At 38.4% G+C, this 21543-nt stretch overlaps 1 protein-coding gene across 1 annotated transcript in view; it reads right to left on the minus strand.

The window, feature by feature from the left end:
- Positions 1-102: 102 nt before the first annotated feature.
- Positions 103-21543, minus strand: part of LOC117419784 (early endosome antigen 1-like) — a 30308-nt gene continuing 8867 nt past the window's right edge. The window contains exons 10-29 of the mRNA XM_034032893.3: positions 19555-19671; positions 13438-13776; positions 12759-12908; positions 12419-12538; positions 11517-11720; positions 11176-11376; positions 10928-11041; positions 10567-10722; positions 10177-10316; positions 9405-9735; positions 9060-9161; positions 8757-8951; positions 8143-8316; positions 6577-6762; positions 6257-6388; positions 5650-5835; positions 5199-5437; positions 3099-3219; positions 2787-2885; positions 103-2453 (exon numbers count right to left, since the gene is read on the minus strand). Of these exons, the coding sequence (XP_033888784.3) occupies positions 2334-2453; positions 2787-2885; positions 3099-3219; positions 5199-5437; positions 5650-5835; positions 6257-6388; positions 6577-6762; positions 8143-8316; positions 8757-8951; positions 9060-9161; positions 9405-9735; positions 10177-10316; positions 10567-10722; positions 10928-11041; positions 11176-11376; positions 11517-11720; positions 12419-12538; positions 12759-12908; positions 13438-13776; positions 19555-19671 (3426 nt within the window). The 3' untranslated portion in view covers positions 103-2333. The remainder of the gene's footprint in view (positions 2454-2786; positions 2886-3098; positions 3220-5198; positions 5438-5649; positions 5836-6256; positions 6389-6576; positions 6763-8142; positions 8317-8756; positions 8952-9059; positions 9162-9404; positions 9736-10176; positions 10317-10566; positions 10723-10927; positions 11042-11175; positions 11377-11516; positions 11721-12418; positions 12539-12758; positions 12909-13437; positions 13777-19554; positions 19672-21543) is intronic.

Here is a 21543-nt window from a genome sequence, read left to right on the forward strand (position 1 = left end):
TACCCATGTTTTAGCACACAATCTCTTCCTCATAATGAAAATCTGCATAACTACATTTCCTACCAGTAAACTAGAAATAAACACTTCAAGAAACAACAAGAAAAAAATAGAAACACCTAGTTTTATTTACCCTTAGCCACGTGGGCAAATTAGAAAACAAAGGTAACATCTGGACATAAATAACACTCTTTCCTGATAATTATTGAAGTCATTGATCCATTTGTGTTTAAAGTGGCAGTCACTGTGCATTGAACTAAACAAAATGAAAAGAAGAGCATTGCAATTTAAGGCACAACTACATGAGCACAAAATGACCAATGAAAGAAAACTGATGTTTCATGCATGAAGATCTACATCTACTGTAGGTGTACCCATTTACAATTAAGTCTGTAGTGTCATCATTTAAATAAACAATGTATTGTAAGACAACAATGACATTCCTTTTCTGCATTTATAATTGCTGAATTGATTTTTGCCAATGTTATTTTACACATTTCATACAATAATTTTACAGATTAGTACTTAATTTGTTTTTCCTTTTTTACACAATGTTAACATAATTTGCAGTGATAACAAAATGTAAAAATCATCATAATAAAATAAAAAACAGGAAAATTGCCTGGCACTGTCTAAACAAAATAATACCATTATTGTTTCGCAAAAATGAATTCAGATCATAAACTTCATGACTGATAAAGGTCTGGAGGGCTAAAGTTAAAAAGAGGACGTCAATGGCACTCGAGCGGCTATGTGATAATTTGCTGCAGGAAAGTGCATATAAATAGCAGGTAGTATGTAAATATAGGCAAAGAATATAAAAAGTTACACAAAAACATACATTTTGGAGAAATCAGTCTAGACTACAAACTAATGTGTTTCGACATTCTTTTGGGGGTACCTAATCCCAAATACAACTGAGAGGTAGACAAAAAATAATTTGATCACTACACTGCTGAACGTGGCTTTCCTGTAAATGCTGCTGTACAGCACATCAGCAAAAAGCCCAATTACTGGGCATTCAACTGTGACATGCCAGACATTTACCATGTTTACTTAAAAGGACTGTCAGAATAACAGAATATAGTCATTTCTGTGATGTATTCAGAATTTGCAAAATGGCTGTGCCAGTATGCCAAACTAAGGCAATGCATTTGAAGAATAAGGTTGTCTATAGCACAGAGGAGATCTGCAGCCTTCAAATTCTGAAATATTTATGGCACAAGACAAGAGTACAGATGCTCTAGCAGCAAAATCCAATGGAAAATGATTGGCATTTCAGGAAAACTGTCCAGTGAGTCTGGAAATAAATTTCCGCTTGTTTAAACATAATTCCTCTGGATTAAAAAAAAAAAAAAAAAAAAAACTTTCTTTTTTTAAAATAAATCTTAAATTCTGGTTTATCCACAGCTAATCCATCTAACATAACCATGAGTATTGTCATCATATTGCATGTCTAAAAGCATCACCAAATGGGTTTTATAAAACGACTGGATATGCATATACCAGAACTTAAAAAAAAATGCAATTAAAAACCAGTTATACCCAGTCAGCATATACCATTATAGATCTAAATGCAAGCATCAAATTCATATAAGTAAAATGCAAAAAACGACACATTCTAGCTTTATAAACAGCAACTTTGCAATTGGTTAATACTGTGAACAAGCAGTCTGTTGGAATCGATTCGATTTTGTTGTTTGTATAATCTGTTGATTTCTACCTGGCAGTGTCACGAATAATATTACAAAAACGTGCTGGGCCTCACAGATCCAGATTACCTACAAACAGCAAACTAGTGGTGTCTTGATAAGTCTCCAGAGATGTGGTCAGGTTAAATTTGTAGAACTAACTACTCCTTTAAAAACAAAATCCATTACCAGCTTCCATAACAAACTTATGTGAAAGATTTTCATTATTATGTTCTCTAGTACTTTTATACATACATTTTTAAAGTGTTCATCATTTCCCAAAAGCCAGCTAACTTATTAAGATGCATTGGTTCAAATCAGAGATTAAAGGGTGCAATTAAGGATGCAGCACATCCAACCAACATCCCGATCAGTACTTTGAATTTACAGACTGCACTCTAGATAATTCATAAGGTTTAACAAACTCAAAAACTCCTACAACCCTCAGAAATCCACCAAGATAAACACCTTCGGAATAACAAACAAGCTGCAAGCCATTAGTCCCTGTGATCCTATGCCATATGCTCTGTATAATACGGTAATCAATCATTCTTAAAACTGGAATAGTATTTCTTTTGAAAACAGACACTAGTGCATGTATGAAAGAATAAAGGTATAAGCTCTGTGTAGACATATGTGTTCTCATCACTGCAGCTCATCGAAGCAGGTGCTGCAGACTCGCACAGGCTTCTTGGATGAAGGGGTTAAGGCATTCCTGGCTGAACATTCACCGCAAAAGATATTCCCACAGTGTCTACAGTGATGCTGTAGAGAAATCAACAAAAATAATGAAAACGTTAGCACATATATTTTTCTCTCTCTCGAGTAGGTTTTCAGTGTTAAGCAACATGACAAATTGATCATACATGGGGTTACGCCCGTTTGGCATAGTACTGCATGAAGATGTTTTAAGAAGTTTACAATTTGGCAATACAAAAGTTATGTAAACCTCACCATTGTTAACCTTAATTTAATGCCAGATACATTTATAGCCTTTAGGAGAATCAGTTATACCCACTCCCCCGCTCTCCTTTCAGAGATGTTCCTAGAACGTGTAATATACAAAACAATGACAGATACAACAAAATATACACATACCTTTCTTACAGTGACCGAAAACCCTTTTCCACATCCCATACAATTCTGAACCTCATGGTCTTCAGCCCATTTCCGGGTTAGTGCTTGGGTATTTTTGATCTGTTGGGTCATAATTGAGACATTTAAAACTGTTAGGTCCCAGCAGCATCCTGTGCAAGCAGAACAATCACCATGGACACTGACCATTAGAAGGATTAAACAAATCACTTCTGAAAATCCAGGGCTATGGTTGTTACGCATTATTAGCTCTAAGAACATGTATTTGCTATTAAATAGTAAACCATCTAATGTATCTGTTAATTGAAAGTGCACCTGTAGTGTTTGATTCTCTCTGCCCAGCTCTTGCATTGCTGCAGTTGTATCGTCCAGTTTCCGTCTCATTTCCATCATTTTGGTTTGATGTTTTTCCATTTCCTCTTCACCTTTCAGACACCTGATTGAGCAGCACATACAATGACAAAATTAGGAATTCCTAATCTGAATTAATTACTAAAATTTTATGTAACAATAAGCTCCCTTTTTTTTTTTGACAAGACGGTGGCTCCTTCCTCCCACGTCACTTCCAGGACTCATTGCATGAGGAGATGCGTTCTCTAATCTGTGCTGCACAGTGGGCTCAAGACTGGGAAATGCAGATAAGGCCAGCTCTGGAAAAATGTGCCATGTAAACCTTTTACATTTGGTCAAAAAATAGCATTGAAAATTGGCGCAAGAATAGGAAAACCACAGAAAGCAAATACTTTGGACAGCAGTAACGAATAACAATGCAGAGGTAAACATATCAGTCGGTTGGGTGTTACTAACGGATTGGTAGAATTGTGTACATATTTACACATATATAAGAAACTGTTGAGACATTCTCTAGGGCAATTTTTGCTCAAGCTACTAAAATTGCCTACTTAAAAGTGGTCAGTTCTTGTGCTAATCAGCCATCTACACTGTACTGCTTAACACTAGAACCACCACGGTAGTCATTTTGACGGTTTGAGGTTTTCAAATTTAAAATTACTCTGCGTGTCAGAAAGTTATGTTGTCCGTTCATGACTTTTCCTAAATACATGTATTAAATACCCCAACAGTGTTAGAAAGGCAGGAACACGAAATTAAGGAAGTTGTAATCCCACCCACCAAGAACCGCCAAAGCTGTCATTTTGACTGCCTTTTACAATACATGTTTTTATTTTGAATATCACCTACAATATTCTATTTTATTTGTACATACAAGCCTGTTGTCATCTCTACTGGACCTGGCAACCATCAATTCATTTGATTTATACAAGGAATGCGCAGGGGAAAATATCAGTAGGAGAGATTTCATCTTGAAGCTAGCCACAGCGCTTTGGCAGAAACATTTCGATCAACAGGCTGCAGCAGCTCAACCTGGATTCAGTGCTGCACCGAGTGGGTCGACATTGTCAATACCTTTTAGAATTTTGAATGCTTGAATCAGATCACAGCGTAGTCTTCTTTGTTCAAGACTGAACAGATTTAATTTTTTGAGCCTGTCTGCATACGACATGCCTTTTAAACCCGGGATAATTCTGGTCGCTCTTCTTTGCACTCTTTCTAGAGCAGCAATGTCCTTTTTGTAACGAGGTGACCAGAAATTAACACAATATTCTAGGTGAGGTCTTACTAATGCATTGTAAAGTTTTAACATTACTTCCGTTTATTTAAATTCAACACTTTTCAAAATATATCCATGCATCGTGTTGGCCTTTTTTATAGCTTCCCCACATTGTCGAGATGAAGTCAACATAAACTCCTAGTTCTTTTCTAGCTCTTCTTCAAGTCCAGGGCTTGTAACCAAAAGGTCACTGGTTCAAATCCCACCTGTACCACTGACTGACTCACTGTGTGACCCTGAGCAAATCACTTAACCTCCTTGTGCTCCATCCTGCAGATGAGATGTTAAATCAATGTCCTATTGTAAGTGACTCTGCATATAATGCACAGTTCACTGCCTACCTCTGTAAAGCGCTTTGTGATGGTGGTCCACTATGAAAGGTGCTATATAAAAATAAAGATATTATTATCATTATTATTTAAATACAGTGTTTCGGCTGTGCAGATGTTTGATATGATGTGCTTGAAAAACTTTTGAGGTGTATCTGAAAGTGTATCTGATAGTTTGTCTTTCATTTTGATATAGATGTTGTTTAAAATGTAACCGTCATAATGACTGCCGGCAGCAGTTTTAGGTATGAGCAGACTGTTGCCTTCTTCAGAGTCCACAAGCTCTTCTTAATCCATTGCTAGTTTAAACAGTATACTTTAGAACTGTTCATGAAATAGTATTTATACAAAATTAATTTGCACCTGAGGCCAATCGGTTATTCGGCTGGCTGTGAATAGTCCTATATTTCTCTATATCCACCCTTCCTCACACACACACACTCAGTAAAAGCCCACCTCTCCAGCAGTGCCCTCCTCTCGTCCTGGTTGTTCTGCACTGTGGCCTCGAGTACTGCGATCTCCCCTCGCAGGTCGTCTGTCTGCTTCTCCAGCTCCCCCACCCGCTGCTGACTGCTCTGCCACTCCTTCTTCAGAGTGCCGATGTTCTCGTTCAGCGCTGTGATCTGCATGGTCAGCTTGGCCTCTGCCTCCTCATGCCGCTTCCTCTGCTCCTCTTTAGCCTTCAGCTCTGCGTTCTGCAACACAAAAGTGTAACACTTTAGATGTAGATTTCAAAACCAAATACTGTTTTGTACACATGTCTGGTTGGGTTTCTTCAATTAAAAAAAATAAATAAATAAAAAAACTAAACCTGATTAAATATGACCTTTTACATACTCATTTGCAATAATGATATACTGGTACTGTTCTGGTTTAAATTACTTTATGTAGGAGAGTAACATTTTACCAGTTTGGAGACTCTCTGTGTCTGCTCCTTCTTCAGTTCTTCCTCTCTTTTACCGATGGCCTCCCTGGTTGTCTTGTGTTCTTTCTTCTCCTGCTCCAAGGCAGACCTAAAGCTGTCAGCCACCCCCTGAGTATCCAACTTCTGCTGAATCAGCAACTGTTTGGCATCCTTCAGGTCAGTCAGCTCCTGTACGTTATAAAATCATTCAAAGCAGAGTAGGTTACATTAAAATGCACCTAATGTATATAAAAACAAAGTAAAATGCACAAAAAGAAAAGATATGGTAAGCCTAAACTGGAACTGCTGATTGAAAACATGTGTATTATTAGTAAAACACACTCCCCCACCTGAAGATACAAATTTAGTATCATGAAAAAGTAGATCACAACCTACATCTACCACATATACACATTTGAATTGTGACATTCAGACAGACTGGTTCCCTAACATATCCCTGGATTCCTATACTCAAAGTGTGTTTCAGCAGCAGTTGTCATGTTTCAGCACAATTAGATAAGCTTTGCTCTGTCTCTCATCCTGTTCTAAGGTCCTCTGATCTATGTGAATTGTTAGAATGCTCTTCATCTCCAACAGGTTTTTGGCTTACTTTCTCATACTGTTCTTTGAGTGTCCTATGTTCCTCAGTCAGCTTGCTCACTTCCTTCTCCAGTTTAGTCTTCAATTCGTTCAGCTCTGCTGCCTTCGACTTCTCCTTTTTCAATTCCTCTTCCTTTAATGTCTGCAAGAAAAATATGAAAATGTGCTCAGTTTCAGCTGATGCTGGTTCAAAGCAATCAAACACATTACAGAGCTAGATTTTAGAACCAGGGCCCAATGCAGACTACTAATCTTTCTCCAACACACAACATCTAAAGCAGAATACTGAATAGCTGTAACTTGCAGACAGAGTTCCAAGTAAAAACTCACCTTTTGTTTTTGTTCTTCCTGTAAAGTCTTCTCCTGCTGTCTGATCTGCTCGTCCTTCATTACCACATCCTGCTCCAGCTCAGTCTTGGCTGCTTTCAGCTCTTGGATCAACTGACTGTGGCTGGTAAGTTGGTTCCTGTTTGTAACTAGTTCTTCCTGAGCCAACATCAGCTTCTCCTCTGTAGTCTGTACAAACAAATTATTAATATTTTATATTAGAGATTAAGGGAGGGAAAAAGGAACAAGATGACTATTAATAAGCTACTGCGGAGAATGCATATTTCTGCCTTATACAGAAGGAGTGATGTTAATGAAATAAATTAACTACTGCCTCAATTATTAGGAAAACTATGTTTCTAACTGAAACCAGTTGATATAGCCATATTACACTACTCCACAAAAATTGAAGGAGCAAACATTAAATATGGCAAAAATAATAACAAGACATTCACCATGTAGACCTTTTAAGTGTTCTTCAATAAATTGTGACACCTGTTGAGATATATTTTGCATCGTAAAAGACAAAACTTTGAGAAAGATTTTTGAGGTTTCAATTATTATTAATGTAAACCTCCAAGACCAGTGACAGCTCTATTGACCCCACAACACCTGGGTCACCAGACTCTGGGCATGTGCTTTGTTCAGTGATGAATCATGTATGGAGAGCCCGAGAGAGAATTATTTGCTTAATGCAACATCGCTGAATATGACCTTTTTTGGAGAGGACTCACTCACAGCATGGTATGGAGTGGCATCTGTATTGGAGGTCACATGGATCTTTTTGTGCTTCCAAGGGGAGGATTACAGCTCTACGGCACAGACAAATTCTTGGACCCTAACCCTTGGCTGGTCAAATTGGCCTGGAGTTTGCTCTGGTGCCAGATAATGTCTGTTGTCATACTGCCATCTTGAGCAGGAGATGATAGAGGTTATGGATGGCCCAGTCCAGACCTTAATCCCATAGAACACCTTTGGAACCTTTTAGGAAGTTGGCCAAATGGTCTGACAAATGTATATTCATATTGATTTCCAGGGTTCTTGTGTTCAGATGCATGTCACTCATGTAACAAATATAATACAATTAAACTTATCAGTTAATTTCAGTGTGTAAAGAGTACCCACTTGAAATACTCATATTTGATAATTGCTGACTGTGTCTCATTTCACTACATAGGCAGTCTGGATGAACTGGGACATGCTACCCTGAAGAGTGTAGTTATGCAACTAACACCATTGTAGCTCTGCAGTGGCGTATAGACCAGTTAAACCTAATACAGTGGTTCATGGGATGTCATTTCTTAACCTCCTCTATCATATAAATGTTCTGATAATCATTTACTGCAATAGACTGGGGAATTGCTGCTTATCTGAATTCTCTTCCATTGGGCCCAACCTCATGTAATATATGGTGGAATTTATTCAACTGCATTCCCCAGGACACAATAAAAAATCTAAAACAACCAGAATTACAATGAATAAGGTATTGCAGGACCATGCACAGGAGACAGCAACAGTAAGGAAGGAGTGTTTTGTAACTCTTAAGTCACCAAATGTATTATCACTCACCTTTAGGTCCTGCCTAATTGCAGAAAGCTCACATTCTTTCCCATGCAAATCAGATTGTAGTTTAGATTGACTTTCCTTTGTGCTGTCATGGCATTTCTGAAGTTCGGTTAATTTTTCTTTCTCATCATTTAATTCTTGTGATAACTGCTCTTTTAATTTCTCCTCCACCTGAACCTAAAAAAAAGAAATAAAAATAACACACCACAACTGTATTATATATTTATTTATAAATATATATATATATATATATATATATATATATATATATATATATATATATATATATATATATATATATATATATATATATATATATATATATTTATAAATAAATATATATATATATATATATATATATATAGACACACACACACAGAGTATGTTTAACCTCAATAGGCAAAAAAAACTTTGTTGATAACAGAATAAATGTACCAATTATCTATTTTTGTTTTAATTACAGGCCAAAAACATGCTATTATCTTTCTATTTAAACAGGTTTTAAGTAATAAAACTAACTAGCAAATACAGTTACAATATACACCACAAAACTAAGCTCCATGCCGGATCATCAAAAGCTTCCAATAACGAAAGATGCTTGTGAACACAACACATACCTTCTGCAAATGAACCGTCTGTAAATCAGTTAGCTGCGCCTCCAGTTTTTTTATCTCTTGGGTAGAGGACTCTTGTGCTCCTTTTAACTTTGCCTGTAGCTGCTGCTCTGCTTTCTCCTTCTCCTTCAGTCCCTCCTGCACTTTTAAGAGCTGAGTGCTTACTGATGCCAGCTGGGATTTCAACTCTTTCTCAGCCTGCAACCAAAACAACCCTTTCAGATCACAGGTTCATAGTCTTGAGCGACACTAGAGAGGTGACTGACTGTCTCTATATCTATACCTTTAGATAGTTTTTCCAATTACCTCATCCTTTTTCTGCAGCAGACTTTTAACCTTGTTTACTTCTTTAGCTGCAGACTCCGCTTTCTTGTGAAGCTCCTGATTCACTTTTTGATGAGTTTTTTCCTGAAAAAAAAAAAAAAAAAAAAAAAAAGAAGATGAAAGCTGCCTTCTTTTTAAAGTGTGCTGCGTCATTACTCTCAGGGCATCAAGCCCTGAAGAACACTCTGCATAAAAATATAAAGATAATCTCGTATCTTGTAAAGCGCTTTGTGATGGTGGTCCACCATGAAAGGCGCTATATAAAAAAGAAAGAAAGAGAGGGCATTTTAAGAAGCCAGTTCTGAATATAATACATACTGAACTAACCTTTTGATCTAAGGCTTCCTTTTCATTCTGCTTCTGCTTCTCCAGCTGCGTCTGCGACTCTTTCAGAGACTGCGAGACTTTGGACTGATTCTCTTTAATTTCTGCTAGGTCTTTCAACAGGGACTCTTTCTCCTGCTGCGTTTTCTGAAGGTTTCCCATCAAGGCTTGAGCTTTGTTGCTCAGTTCCTCCTGCCGCGTCTTTGCCTCCTGCCTCAGCTTCTCCAGGTCTTGCTTCAGGTTGACCTTGTCTTCCTCCTGCTTGGTCAGCTGTTGCTTTGCTTCTTCAAGAGCACTGGATTTCTTTTGCAGTTCCTCTTTGATAGTAGTTATACTGTTGAGAAATTTTCAAGTAACATGCTCAATAGCTGGACTAGGCACTCTGCCAGATCTCCATTCTATCCAGCGTTATTTATTTAGCTTTGAAAAATAAATGCAGCATTGGTAACTCCCTATTTTTCCAAAGTTATGGCATTTAACAAACTAGGCAATGTGAGGTTCCCCATATTGTTCCCATAAGCATTCTTTCTCTACTGGTTAATGCCTTCTCAAAATCTCTCTGGGATTGCTGTTAATGATCCCTGTTCATATTTCATAATTACTTAATACAATTCTGTTCATTTAAACAATTAAGCCCATAATGCACTGCACAAGCTCTCCCTGAGAAATACTGGTGTTCCACCTCAGATACCAAGTATTGGTTTCAAAAAGGGGTGAACAGGTGTTTAATTTGTTACTATAAAAGCTACTACAGTATATAACCTAGTTCTCTTACACTCCCTTTTCTGCATCAAGCTGCTTGCACAGTTCCTTCACTTTGTTCTCTTTTTCTGAACTCTGCTTCTTCTGTTTCTCATGGTCCTGTTGAAGCTGCTCTCTGTTCGTTTGAACTTCTTGGAGGTCAGCCTCGTGTTTCTGCAGTACAGCAATAGCAGGTTTTCAAAGAACTATTTCTAGAGTGAAGGTTTCATACACTGTTACCATCTTTTTAAAATCAATTTTCAAAATGATGGTACATAAATATATACCACCGATAGGAAAATTAGATGAAGCAATGGCCTCCTCATAATGATATTCTAATTAATTATACACATGTATAAATACAGGTTATAATATTTTTTCAGAATTAAAATATTAAAAATGAAGATAAACATTGTATACAAACCTTAACCTGTCCTTCAAGTTGCTCAATCTTCTGCTCTGAGTTCAGCAGCTTCTCCTTGCTCTCCTTCAGGTTGCTCTCCAGTTGACTGCAATGCTCTTTTTTATCCTCAAGCTTGGTGCTGACTTGGTCCAACTGAGACTTGATTTTGGTTAGCTCCTGCAAAAACAGTCACTGCAATTACTTATATATATATATATAGATTTAAACAAAATTAGGAAGGCTGTTGAAGAACATCATGTACAGAATTCACAACATTTTGCACAGATTTACAGTATACATGGAGACAGAGTATGTGACTGACAGTAACCAGTAGTTTTTAATATGAATGCAGACTGCAGAGTGGTGTAGCATCATGTCTTACCTGCTGCTTGTCCTGCAGTGCATGCTGGGCTGTCTCTAGGTGGTTCTGCAAATCGGCTCTCTGCGCAGCTTTGGCAGCTTCAGCCGAAAGCAGTAATTCAGTCTTCACCTTCAGCTACAATTTAAGGGCACTGTATTACGAACAGTAGAATTTCAAACCATTCTGATGTTTTAACATTTTTCAGAAATAGGCCACATGAGATGTGACATCATGTCCCCAGAGGTCTGCAAGCTGGTATCAGTGTTTACCTGAGAATCTAGTTGGGTCACTTTCTCCTTGCTCTCAGTGATCTGTCCATTGAGCTCACTGATGGTGGTCTCCAGGGAGAGACAGCGATCCTGGGCTCCCCTCAAGTGGGTCTTCTGCTCCTGGACCTGCTCATGGAGGTTGTCCTGGGCCTGCTTGTGGCTCTCTGACTGATTCTTAAGCTTGTCTGTCAATTGGGTAACCTGGAATAGGCAGACTATTCATTAGACCAATCTACACATTCTCACACACACACACACACACACACACTGGTCACAGTGCAGGGCTTTCAAAAATACTTCACAAAGCTTGTCCGTAACCAGAAGGCATGTGTGTTCTCTACCTGCTCCTGCAGAGCGTGGTTTTTCTCCTGCAGCTGGTTGAGCACGGCTGTCTCTCCCTCCCCTGCCTGGATTTTTGCACACAGGTCATCCCGCTCGGTTTCCAGCTGGGTGATACTGTCCTTGCTCTTCTGCAGCAGAGCTTCCAGGTTCTGGATCTTCTGGTCTTTATCCCCAATCTGACGCAATACTTGTTCCAAATCATTCTAGAGTAAGGTTTACATCTGCATTAGAATGTTCCTGTTAACATTTGTGTTGTTTGGTACAAATTTCTATCTCAAAGGTTCACACTCTCCCCAGCACCAAGAAAGATTACAGCTATGGGAAACTACTTATTGCAGCATGTACAAGTTCTGAAGCAGGTTTAAGGTATATGTTAGAACCCCAACTAGAAATATGACCACATCGGGTTGGGGTTAATTAATTTTAGAACCCCAAACTTTTTCTGTTCGGGGTGGGTTGAAGAATCTTTAAAATAACCAGATATTTGATAGTTTCCAAGACAGATCATATGTTCAGTTTGTTTTGTACTTGTCAGTATTCTTGCAGCAGCCGTATTCTGGACAAGTTGCACTATTCCGACTCTTACTAATGTTATTATTTGTTAGAATTAAAAAAATGTAGATTATTTAGGGTGCTATTTTTATGTGTTATTTTATTCTGAATACAGCAAAAATAATGGTACCCTGTTGTGTACTGTGCAGCTAATGTGGTACTTTTAATTGGTAGCTTTAATTGGAAGACTGACACGCACTCTGATGTTGCTGCTCACTGCTTAAGTTAGGTTGTGTCTTCGGATGCTCTTCTTCAGATTGGGTTCAGGTTCGGGAAAAGATTTCAGGGTTCTAAAAGTTTGAATTAATCCCAACCAGTCGTAGTCGACCTGGTGGAAGGTAGTTTTTACCTGTGCCTCTCGTAGTTTGGAGGTGGTGTTTTGTTGCACACCTTGCAGCTCCTGATGCTGTTGTCTTGCTTTGTCCAACTGATGCTGCAATTCAGTTGAGCTTACTGCATTTTCCTTTAACTACAATAATAAACAGAAAGAAAAAAAGAAAATGTGTTTTTCCCATGGTTTGCTTAAGTATGCACAAATACTCTTCTCCTAATAGCAAAAAACAAGGTGTCATCACAAATAAACAAACAGTTCTTCAGATATCAGATCTGTCGTGTGCATACCAGCAGGGGATAAAGCAGCTACACTGCTTACCATATTTGCTGAAATAAATAAATAAAAATAAACATACCTGCTCTTCTGCGCGGGAGAGTTTGAGCTGCAGGTCGGCCACCTGCTGCTCTTTGTCCTTCAGCTTTTCTCCAGAGAGCTGTCTCTGCTCCTTCAGGCGGCCCTGCACCTCTCCAAGCTGCCGCTCCATCTCCAGCAGTTTAGAGTGCAGCTGCAAAATACAGATGAATACATGACCTGAAGCGTCTGGTATTGAAATCAGCAGGCTAACTCTATTCACTCAATGTAACCCCAAACCCCATATAATCCTGTCACAAAGGTTGTAAGCATGACATTTATGTACGCACTTGGCCAGAATAATGACACATGGGTCAAATAACTGCAGTCAAAATAGCTCTTGTAGGAAGAAGAGAGAGAGAACATAATCAAAAACTAAATCCTACCATGTATTTGTGAGAATAAAGGTTGCTACTTTTCGGCATTTCTCGCTCAAGAATTCACGTCTTTCGTAGTTTTGCTTTGCCTTGCTAATTTAGGTCGTCCTAATCTCTGGAACAACGCTGTCAATGAAAATACTTGTTTTTGGCACAGATTACTGACTGATCCCAAGTAACAATTAACGGATTCCAACCTGTTCAAAGCATATTTGAGCCATTACATAATAAATCCCTGAAGACTTCCATTTGGATTACATTCAATGCTTTATATCAAAACATGTGTGCCAAAAACTGGACTCCCACCTGGTTGATCTCGCTCTGCTGCTGCAGGCCTTGCTGCTCCTTCTCCTCTCTCTGCTGCTGGACCTGTTTGAACTCCGCTTTTAGTTGCTGGTGCCTGACCTCCACCTCGGAGAGCTCCACCTTCAGCTTCTGGCCGGCCTCCCCCCTCTCGCTCAGCTCAGACTGCACTCTCTGGAGGGAGGTCTCCATCGATGAGGCCTGAGCCTGCAACTGCTGGCAGTCTAGCTCCTTCTGCTGCAGGCTGGCCTGTAGGCCCTTCTTACTCGTCACCTCCTCATTCAGACGCTTCTCCAAATCCTCGCACTCTTTCCCCTTCTTTGACAGCTTTTCTGAGAAACTCTATAAATTTTTTTTAAAAAGTGGCTCTGTAAAAATAATTCTTGATACAATCTGTTTCAGGAGCTGCTCTTCTGATCTAGTTGCTGCAACATCTAGTATTCAGCTGTGTATTACAAGCAGTTTTTTTTTTCAGTTAACGAAAATGGCCAAAACACGATTTAATAAACATTTGTTAACGAAATAGTAATAGAAACTGGAAAATGTTTAAAAACTAAAACAAAACTGAAACGAAAAAATAAACATGAAAAACTAATATTCTATGTCGTATTAATATTGTTTCACGAAAATGCTATATAAATAGCAGTCAAGCTGCAATGACTTCCTGCTCTGTGGCACTGTTATTAATAGGAGTCTTGGTCGAACACGTGACTAAACTCATAGCTCTGCGTCACTCCCCTAGTGATAACGGGTTGTAGTATGATTTCGCGCTCAAGTACCGGGTTATGTGAAGTGAAAAATGCCTACAAAATCAACAAGTGGCAGATGAAGAGAATGCTTGATCTGTGAGCATTTTCAAATAAAAGCGACAAAAGTACGTGCAAAATAATTAAGGAAGATGGTACAGTATGTGGTCGTAACTGAGATGGATTTACCAGTGAGCAGAAGGATGATGGGAAATGTAGTTCTGAGCGGTCCATGCGGGTACATGTGAAGCCACCTTGAGGCAGGGAATGCAATTTAAAAGTTTTAAAAAAGTGGTCAAAATGTAAAAATATATATATATTTAAACAATACACACACTTTACGTAATCAGTTGTAGCAACACATGGGAACATGTAACAATAAAATAAAAAGGTCTTTATGTACCCTTTAATAACTGAAACTAAATAATAATTTAAAAACAGAAACTAAATAGAAACAAAACAATAATGCTACCAACTAAATAAAAACTGACACTGAATTGAAGTGCTGAAACTGAAAAAAACACTGATTACAAGCTATGCAACAGAATGAAAAATAGCAGATCACTAGATGGAGTTGGCTCTCACTTCTATAATGACACATATGCCGAGTTTACATTTGTCTATGTCAGGCATCTAGAACGGAAGAGCAGCTACTGAATTCAGATAAAAGCACTGGCATAAAATAAACAAAAAGTAAATATTAGAGTAATTGCAGAACCACTCACAACAATCATTGTGAGTGCTTCTGCAGTGGACAGTAAAATGAACAGGAATATAATTTGAAGTTACCTATAATATTATTTGTGTTAGTTAGGGTGTTCCTGCTCTCAGCCAGCGATACTGTTTGTGTGCATAATCCAGTTTGTAACATTCAATTGTATTTTACAGCTTATCCTAATGCTTGCTAGAAGATGTGCTGCATTTGTTTGTCATTTTGTCTATACTTCCTCAAAGTATATATTAAAAGGTATTTAATATATTAATCTAGACAGACACAGGCAAGATTTATTAGGTTAACTAAGTCTGTTCTAGCTGATTACGTGGTCACTTATCAATAGTAAAAGTAACAAAGCCTGCTGCTTTGAACTGCGGTCCAAGTCCATAGCGAACCGGTTATTTTATTACTGCAGCTTTCAATCATAGCTTTACTGGATTGATTTCCTCGTATTAGAGGAGGCAGAATCTAGGAATCTAGGATTACAGTTGCTTTTTCATATAAACTTTCTCCAACAAATGTTGCATGCTGTGTGCCAGAGTGAGGGCTCAGTTCTAATCTATCCTCAAGCAAGGAAGATGATTCACACACCAGGCCTTCTGCCCTTCTCTGGCTCAAATATGGTTTGACATTTGCTTGGCTTCTCAAGTCAATATGTCATGAAGAAACATATGGCACTAAACATGAAACCCACTAACACCATTCCTTAACCACAGCTCAAAACAAAGACACAGAGGTACTGACACAATATATGCTTACAAGTGTTGACTCCATGCTGTTTAATTACAGGCTGTCAGTAGCACTTTAACCCTTTGCGGTCCATTTATTAATCGCGCGTCAGGCACGCCAGGTCTAATTAATTTTCACACGCGCAGTTAATTTTATACGCGCTGTTTAAAAGTATTTTTTTTTTCACAGTCAAACGGGTTTAAATGGCCCTGCATATCAACAAAGCACACACTAGGCATCTCCAGCCCCTCCCCAGCCTTTTGTTTGCTATAGCGTTCAGCTGTGTAAGAAATAAATAATAATAATAATAATAGTCGTACATACCGATCGATCATCTCCAGATCACTCGTTTTATCACCAAACTCCTCAATAATGCGATCCAAGTCATTATTTTATTACTATAACATCTGAAAAAAGCTCTGCAAATGTCCATGATAGTCTCAGTGCGCTGACGCACTTAGCCAGCTTGTTTATTATGGACGCCCATTATCTGATACCTGATACCATGTATGACTATTCATGAAATACACCCGTTTATTGCGTTGCTATAATGATGTCGGACCCAGTCCGACAAAGGACCTGTGAGGAATAATTGCAATGTCGGACCCAGTCCGACAATGGACCGCAAAGGGTTAATGCCACAATCCCTATTAACCACTTCAAACCCAAACAGATCCTGAAACCAAGCGGCTAAGATCATACAGCAAGAAATGAAAAAGCATGTACAAAGCAGAAGCTGCTTCATAGTGACTTTCTTGCACTATTCTTGTCTTCAAATACACTACATTTGGATTTCTAGCCCCTGTGAAGGGGATATAGTGGAGGTGGTTGTATATATGTGCCACACTTCACACATTTTTCCATATATCTAGAGAACTGCTGGTCATGAAACTTGGTATCAATATTAGTTGGCATAAGTTATTGAATATCAGATTCTGGAGAATACACTGAGGCGTCTGCCTGTCCGATCAGACCTCCGTTCATCTGTCTGTCACATTTCCATTTTTGCATATACAGTAGATGCCGCTTATTAACAACCTCTCGGTTTCCAGCAAAAAGTTGTCATTAACCAAAAGTTGCCAATAAGTGAAAAGCCCCAGTTTTCAAGTGTATTTATATGGAACAATGATATAGGCCTACTCAGTGGCGTACCATGACAAAATGGACTGGGGTAGCAGAGTCGTCGCAACCCCCGGCCCCTCCTCGACCCCCCTCCTTTTCTTAAGTGGCAGCTACCTGTAAGCCACAGGTACCTTTCATAATTTGAATTCTGAAAGTGACAACTATATCCTTTACCTTCTTGTGTCAGCTCGGGGATCTGTGGTGTATATCTCCCTTTTTTAACAATCTCCAGTTTTGCAAAGAAAGTTCTCCTTGAAAAAGGATTCGTAACCAAATCGACGAAGATGTCTTCGTTTTCTCACTTTTAGTGTAAAATAAAATTCGAAATAATTAGACGTTATAAAGGTATTTGTATTTATCAATGTATATTTATAAGCAATATCGTGCGAAATCCAGCTATCCTCCTAACTGCAGCAGTGCTAACCAAGCAATATTCATGTTTTGGGGTTGCTCACTAATGATTGGTCAGCTGTCAGAGCTTTGACTTGACTTTCCCATTGGTTGCTAAAGCAGGTCCTTCAAGTGATGCAGAAAATACCCTGGGAGATTTATGGCCCACCTCTGCTCACTCCTGATTGGTTGCCTGTCTAAAAAAAAAGTACATTCTACGATTCGCCTATTGGTTAAACTCACTCAAGACCTTCAACTGAAACGGAGAATGCCCTCAACTGTTTTTTTTTTTTTCTAGCGTTTGGTCGTTGTAGACTTTAGACTTATGCGGGGGAAATGCAGATCTCTTAGTGGCTGATCACATCCCCTTCAGGAAACCCCTAGACTCTTAAAAAACCTCTAGTAAACCCTGTAAGTCATCTTGGATAAAGGCGTCAGACAAATGAACAAATAATAATTAGAGTAGTATGTTTCATAGTATAAGCAAGCACACTGTACGCAAGTGAGTGAGGCAACGTAATGTAATTTGACTGACGGTTTACTTGACACTGTCTGGTCAGCAGAGAATACCTTGAAGGTCCTGAAGGCACGCCACTGGGCCTACTGTAGTTGTACAAATATGGCAGTGAAATACATGTGTTTTAAATGTTAGTGTTAAAAAATTAACATGAGAAACACGAAATACACAAACATATAACTGTTTACTTCACGCATGTGTAAAACAAAAAAAAAAGGGAGTAGTCTTAAATAGTACTACAACGATGTACTACAATTGTCCTTACAGTGAGTAAAGCAAATATAAAAAATGTGTTGTACTTACAATCAATTCTAAAGAACACAATTTTAAAATAAGAAATTGTCCAACATTGTCTGCTTTTTACAATGTACCACCTCCCACTGTAAATCCATCTCAATTTTGCGTGCAGCTTCGTAGCCAGTTTCAAAGCCACGATTCTGCCTCAGTCAACCAGAAATACGCAGTTGCGAAGTCATTGTATTATAAAAGCTGCATGAAGTACGTGCATAAATCATGCAAGTTCGTTCTGTAGCACTGGCAGCTAGTAATAAAGTTGTCAATAAGCAGCGTGCAGTTGCTAATATCAGAAATCCATTGACATTAAAAAGTCTATGGGACAGGATTGGTTCCTGGGAAAATATTGTTAATAACCGAAAGTTGTCTTTATCAGGGTTGCTAATAACTGGCATCTACTGTATATGGAGAATTGCTTGTCGAATTGTGAATAAACACGTATTTGCCAATTCTTATACTATTATGTAAATACTGCCGACATGTCACAATCATCAACTTTATCACACGGATTGCTCTAATTTTGAATTTACAGTCGTGGCGGGGGAGGCCTGTTACTGACATACTTGTTTAAATTGGTATTATTTCATTATTGAAACTACCTCTGGGAGTAAGTGTAGTTCAACTCGTTCCCACATTTTCCTCTAGATTAAGATGAACAGTTGCAAGTCTCGTAAAATGGCAGTCATATTCACAATGAAGTGTGAAAACGTAACAACTTAAAATTGCAAATTTATAAAAAGTAAATCGCCAATTAGTTAATATTGTATTTTAAGCAATTTCCCCAGCTACTATTATCTTTCCTACCACTTACATAGACTGTGGAGTAGTTGAGGGTTTTAAGTTTTCTTTGCACACTCAATCTCATCTCTTCATTCAGTGTGGGCTGCACTAAAGCCAGGGAAGAGTAGCAAAGGGGCTTTTAAAATGCTAGCTTACACCTTTAAAGGCATCTACATGGCTGCAAAGACAACATTTTTCAGCGTCTTGAAAACGTGGATCATGGAAGTGTACATTTCTGATGTAAATTTAGGCGAAAGCACTTCCTAACAAAGTTTCATCACTGATAGATACACACAATATCTATTAATATATTGATCTACTGTAGCTTTGGTTCTTTTCCCAAGTTGAAAATGCCAATATGGGTTTAGTCATGACTAGATATTCAAAGAGGCAAAAAAGGTGCTGCTATAAACAACTAACAAGCAGATTATGAACAACGGATCATACATTTCAGAAAGAACGCTCAGCATTGCTATTGTTTTCTTGGCTGGCCTGATACTGAATGGATTTGATAGGTATGCATATGTAAACATATGAACACACAAGTCCTTCTAGCGTAATCACTTATGGGTGGTTTGTGACCAGACTATTAACTTTGGAGTTAGCAAACTTTTAGCTCTGTCTGTCAGGCGGAATATGTCAGTTTTAGTTCAAATACTATCAGCCTACGCAACAAGGTTGTCATTACTTTGGTTTTCCAAAAGATTGATCATACAATTCTACATAAAATTACAAAATGTCACTAAATGTTTTTTGGGAAAGGTACTGCCCAAGCAGAAATGCAAGTCCAATCTGCTAATGCCTTTTTTTCTCCTTGTCCCCCTCACCTGGTTTTGCTGCTCCAGTACATTCAGAGAGCTCTGGAGTTTCTGCAGCTCCTTGGTATAAACTGCAACTTCCTGTGGACCTTTTGCCAGCTCAGCTTGTAACTGGGATATTGTTTTCTAGATAGAAACCAAAATTATATTAAATCAAGGAAAGGATAAGTGGTCACAGTATAGAACAATGCTAAGGAACCAGGTTGGAATCATTATTCCAACATATAGCTATGGTCAGAAGTTTTGCATCCCTTAGAATATTAAAATTGAGACAATTAAAAAAAAAAAATATATATATATATATATATATATATATATATATATATATATATATATATATATATATATAAAATCCAGATTATTTTTAAATTGTATTTTTTAAATATTTTTATCCACACATCCTGGGCCATAAATCAGATGGAGAAAAAAACTGAGAAAATCCTTCAACTCTCACCCAGGAGCTTTTGTTAGGAGAACGAGGATTTGTAACATGAGCATCATAGTGTATACAGATCATGCTCCCTACTAAAACAACGCTGATGAGTGAAAGTTGAGAAATGTTCTCATTTTATTTCTTAGCTGATTTGTTACATGAAAAAGTGGTACAAATGGGAAGGGCTGCATATGAACAAGAAGAAAGCCAACACACTAGGTGGTGAGGAATTGTTTAACCCTTTGCGGTCCTATTGCAATTATTCCTATCAGGTCCAAAAAGACGCAAAAAATGTGTTTTTAGTCGTTTTTTCTCCGGAAAAAGCAGAGAAAACCATTCAATGGCCGAGTGGGAGCGACAGGAGCCGAGACAAGCCGAAAAAAAAAAAAAAAGGGCGTATCTCATGAATAGTCATACTTGCCCCTGGCATCAGATAGGGGCGGTCATAAGGAAACAAGCTGGCTGGTACTGCATCAGCGCTCAGAGAATATCACAGACATTTGCAGAGCTTTTTTGAGATGTTATAGTAATAAAATAATGCCTTGGATCGCATTATTGAGGCGTTTGGTGATAAAACGAGTGATCAGGAGATGATTGATTGGTATGTACGACTATTATTATAATTATTATTTATTTCTTAGCATATGTGAAAGCTATAGTGAACAAAAGGGTGGGGCAGGGCTGGAGATGCCTAGTGAGTGCTTTGTTGATATGCAGGGCCTTTTAAACCCGTTTGACTAAAATTAACTGCGCGTGTGAAAATAAATTGGACCTGAATTAATAAACTGACTGCAAAGGGTTAAACTAGGACTGGGGGGGCAGGGTACACCAGACAAGACACTGCTGGACCCCAGGGAGAAACTAGTAAGGAGACTAGGCAAGTCATGGTGGACAACAGAATACCTGTGTTTAAATGCAAGAAGTATAAAATAAACAACTAGTTGGAAGCTACGAAAACTAATCTCATTGGGATTACCAAAATTGTTTACCCCAGGCGATGGACAGGAATACTCAACAGCGAGGATGTCAATAACATGCCCCAAGACAAAGTCTTCAAACAATCCGGCACACATTTTGTACGAATCAAACTGATGTAACTTAAAACGTGAGTATCGATGTTTCTTAAGAAACTGCACAGACGCCATTTCTTAATCAGTGTTAAGTTTATTTTATACATGCAGGGAAACCAGTCCAAGTATAGAACCGATTACCAGTTGTTACAACTTTTACATGACATTAAATACCCTTCTGCATAGGTGTCTCTCTCCTCCTCTTCCTATAACACTCAACCAATGGCAAAGGGACAATGCATTATTCCGGTCACTATGTACCATGTGCACTCCAATCAGGAAAAAACAAGTTTCTCTTGATTAGTTTATACAAATCTACAAATCTCTTATCAGCCCCTTTGAAGTGTCTGGCTCCTTCCAGATCCCCCTGAAGACTAGCTTTATGACCCCCTCATAAACCAGCTGTATATTCTAAGCAAAAACCTGTTTAATTAGTTTTATACCCCACAGTGGACTCCCCGAAGGGCAAACGTCTTTCATGTCAGGGCTGGAGGT

This window comes from Acipenser ruthenus, chromosome 14 (genome assembly GCF_902713425.1).
Source record: "Acipenser ruthenus chromosome 14, fAciRut3.2 maternal haplotype, whole genome shotgun sequence".
NCBI lineage: Eukaryota > Metazoa > Chordata > Actinopteri > Acipenseriformes > Acipenseridae > Acipenser > Acipenser ruthenus.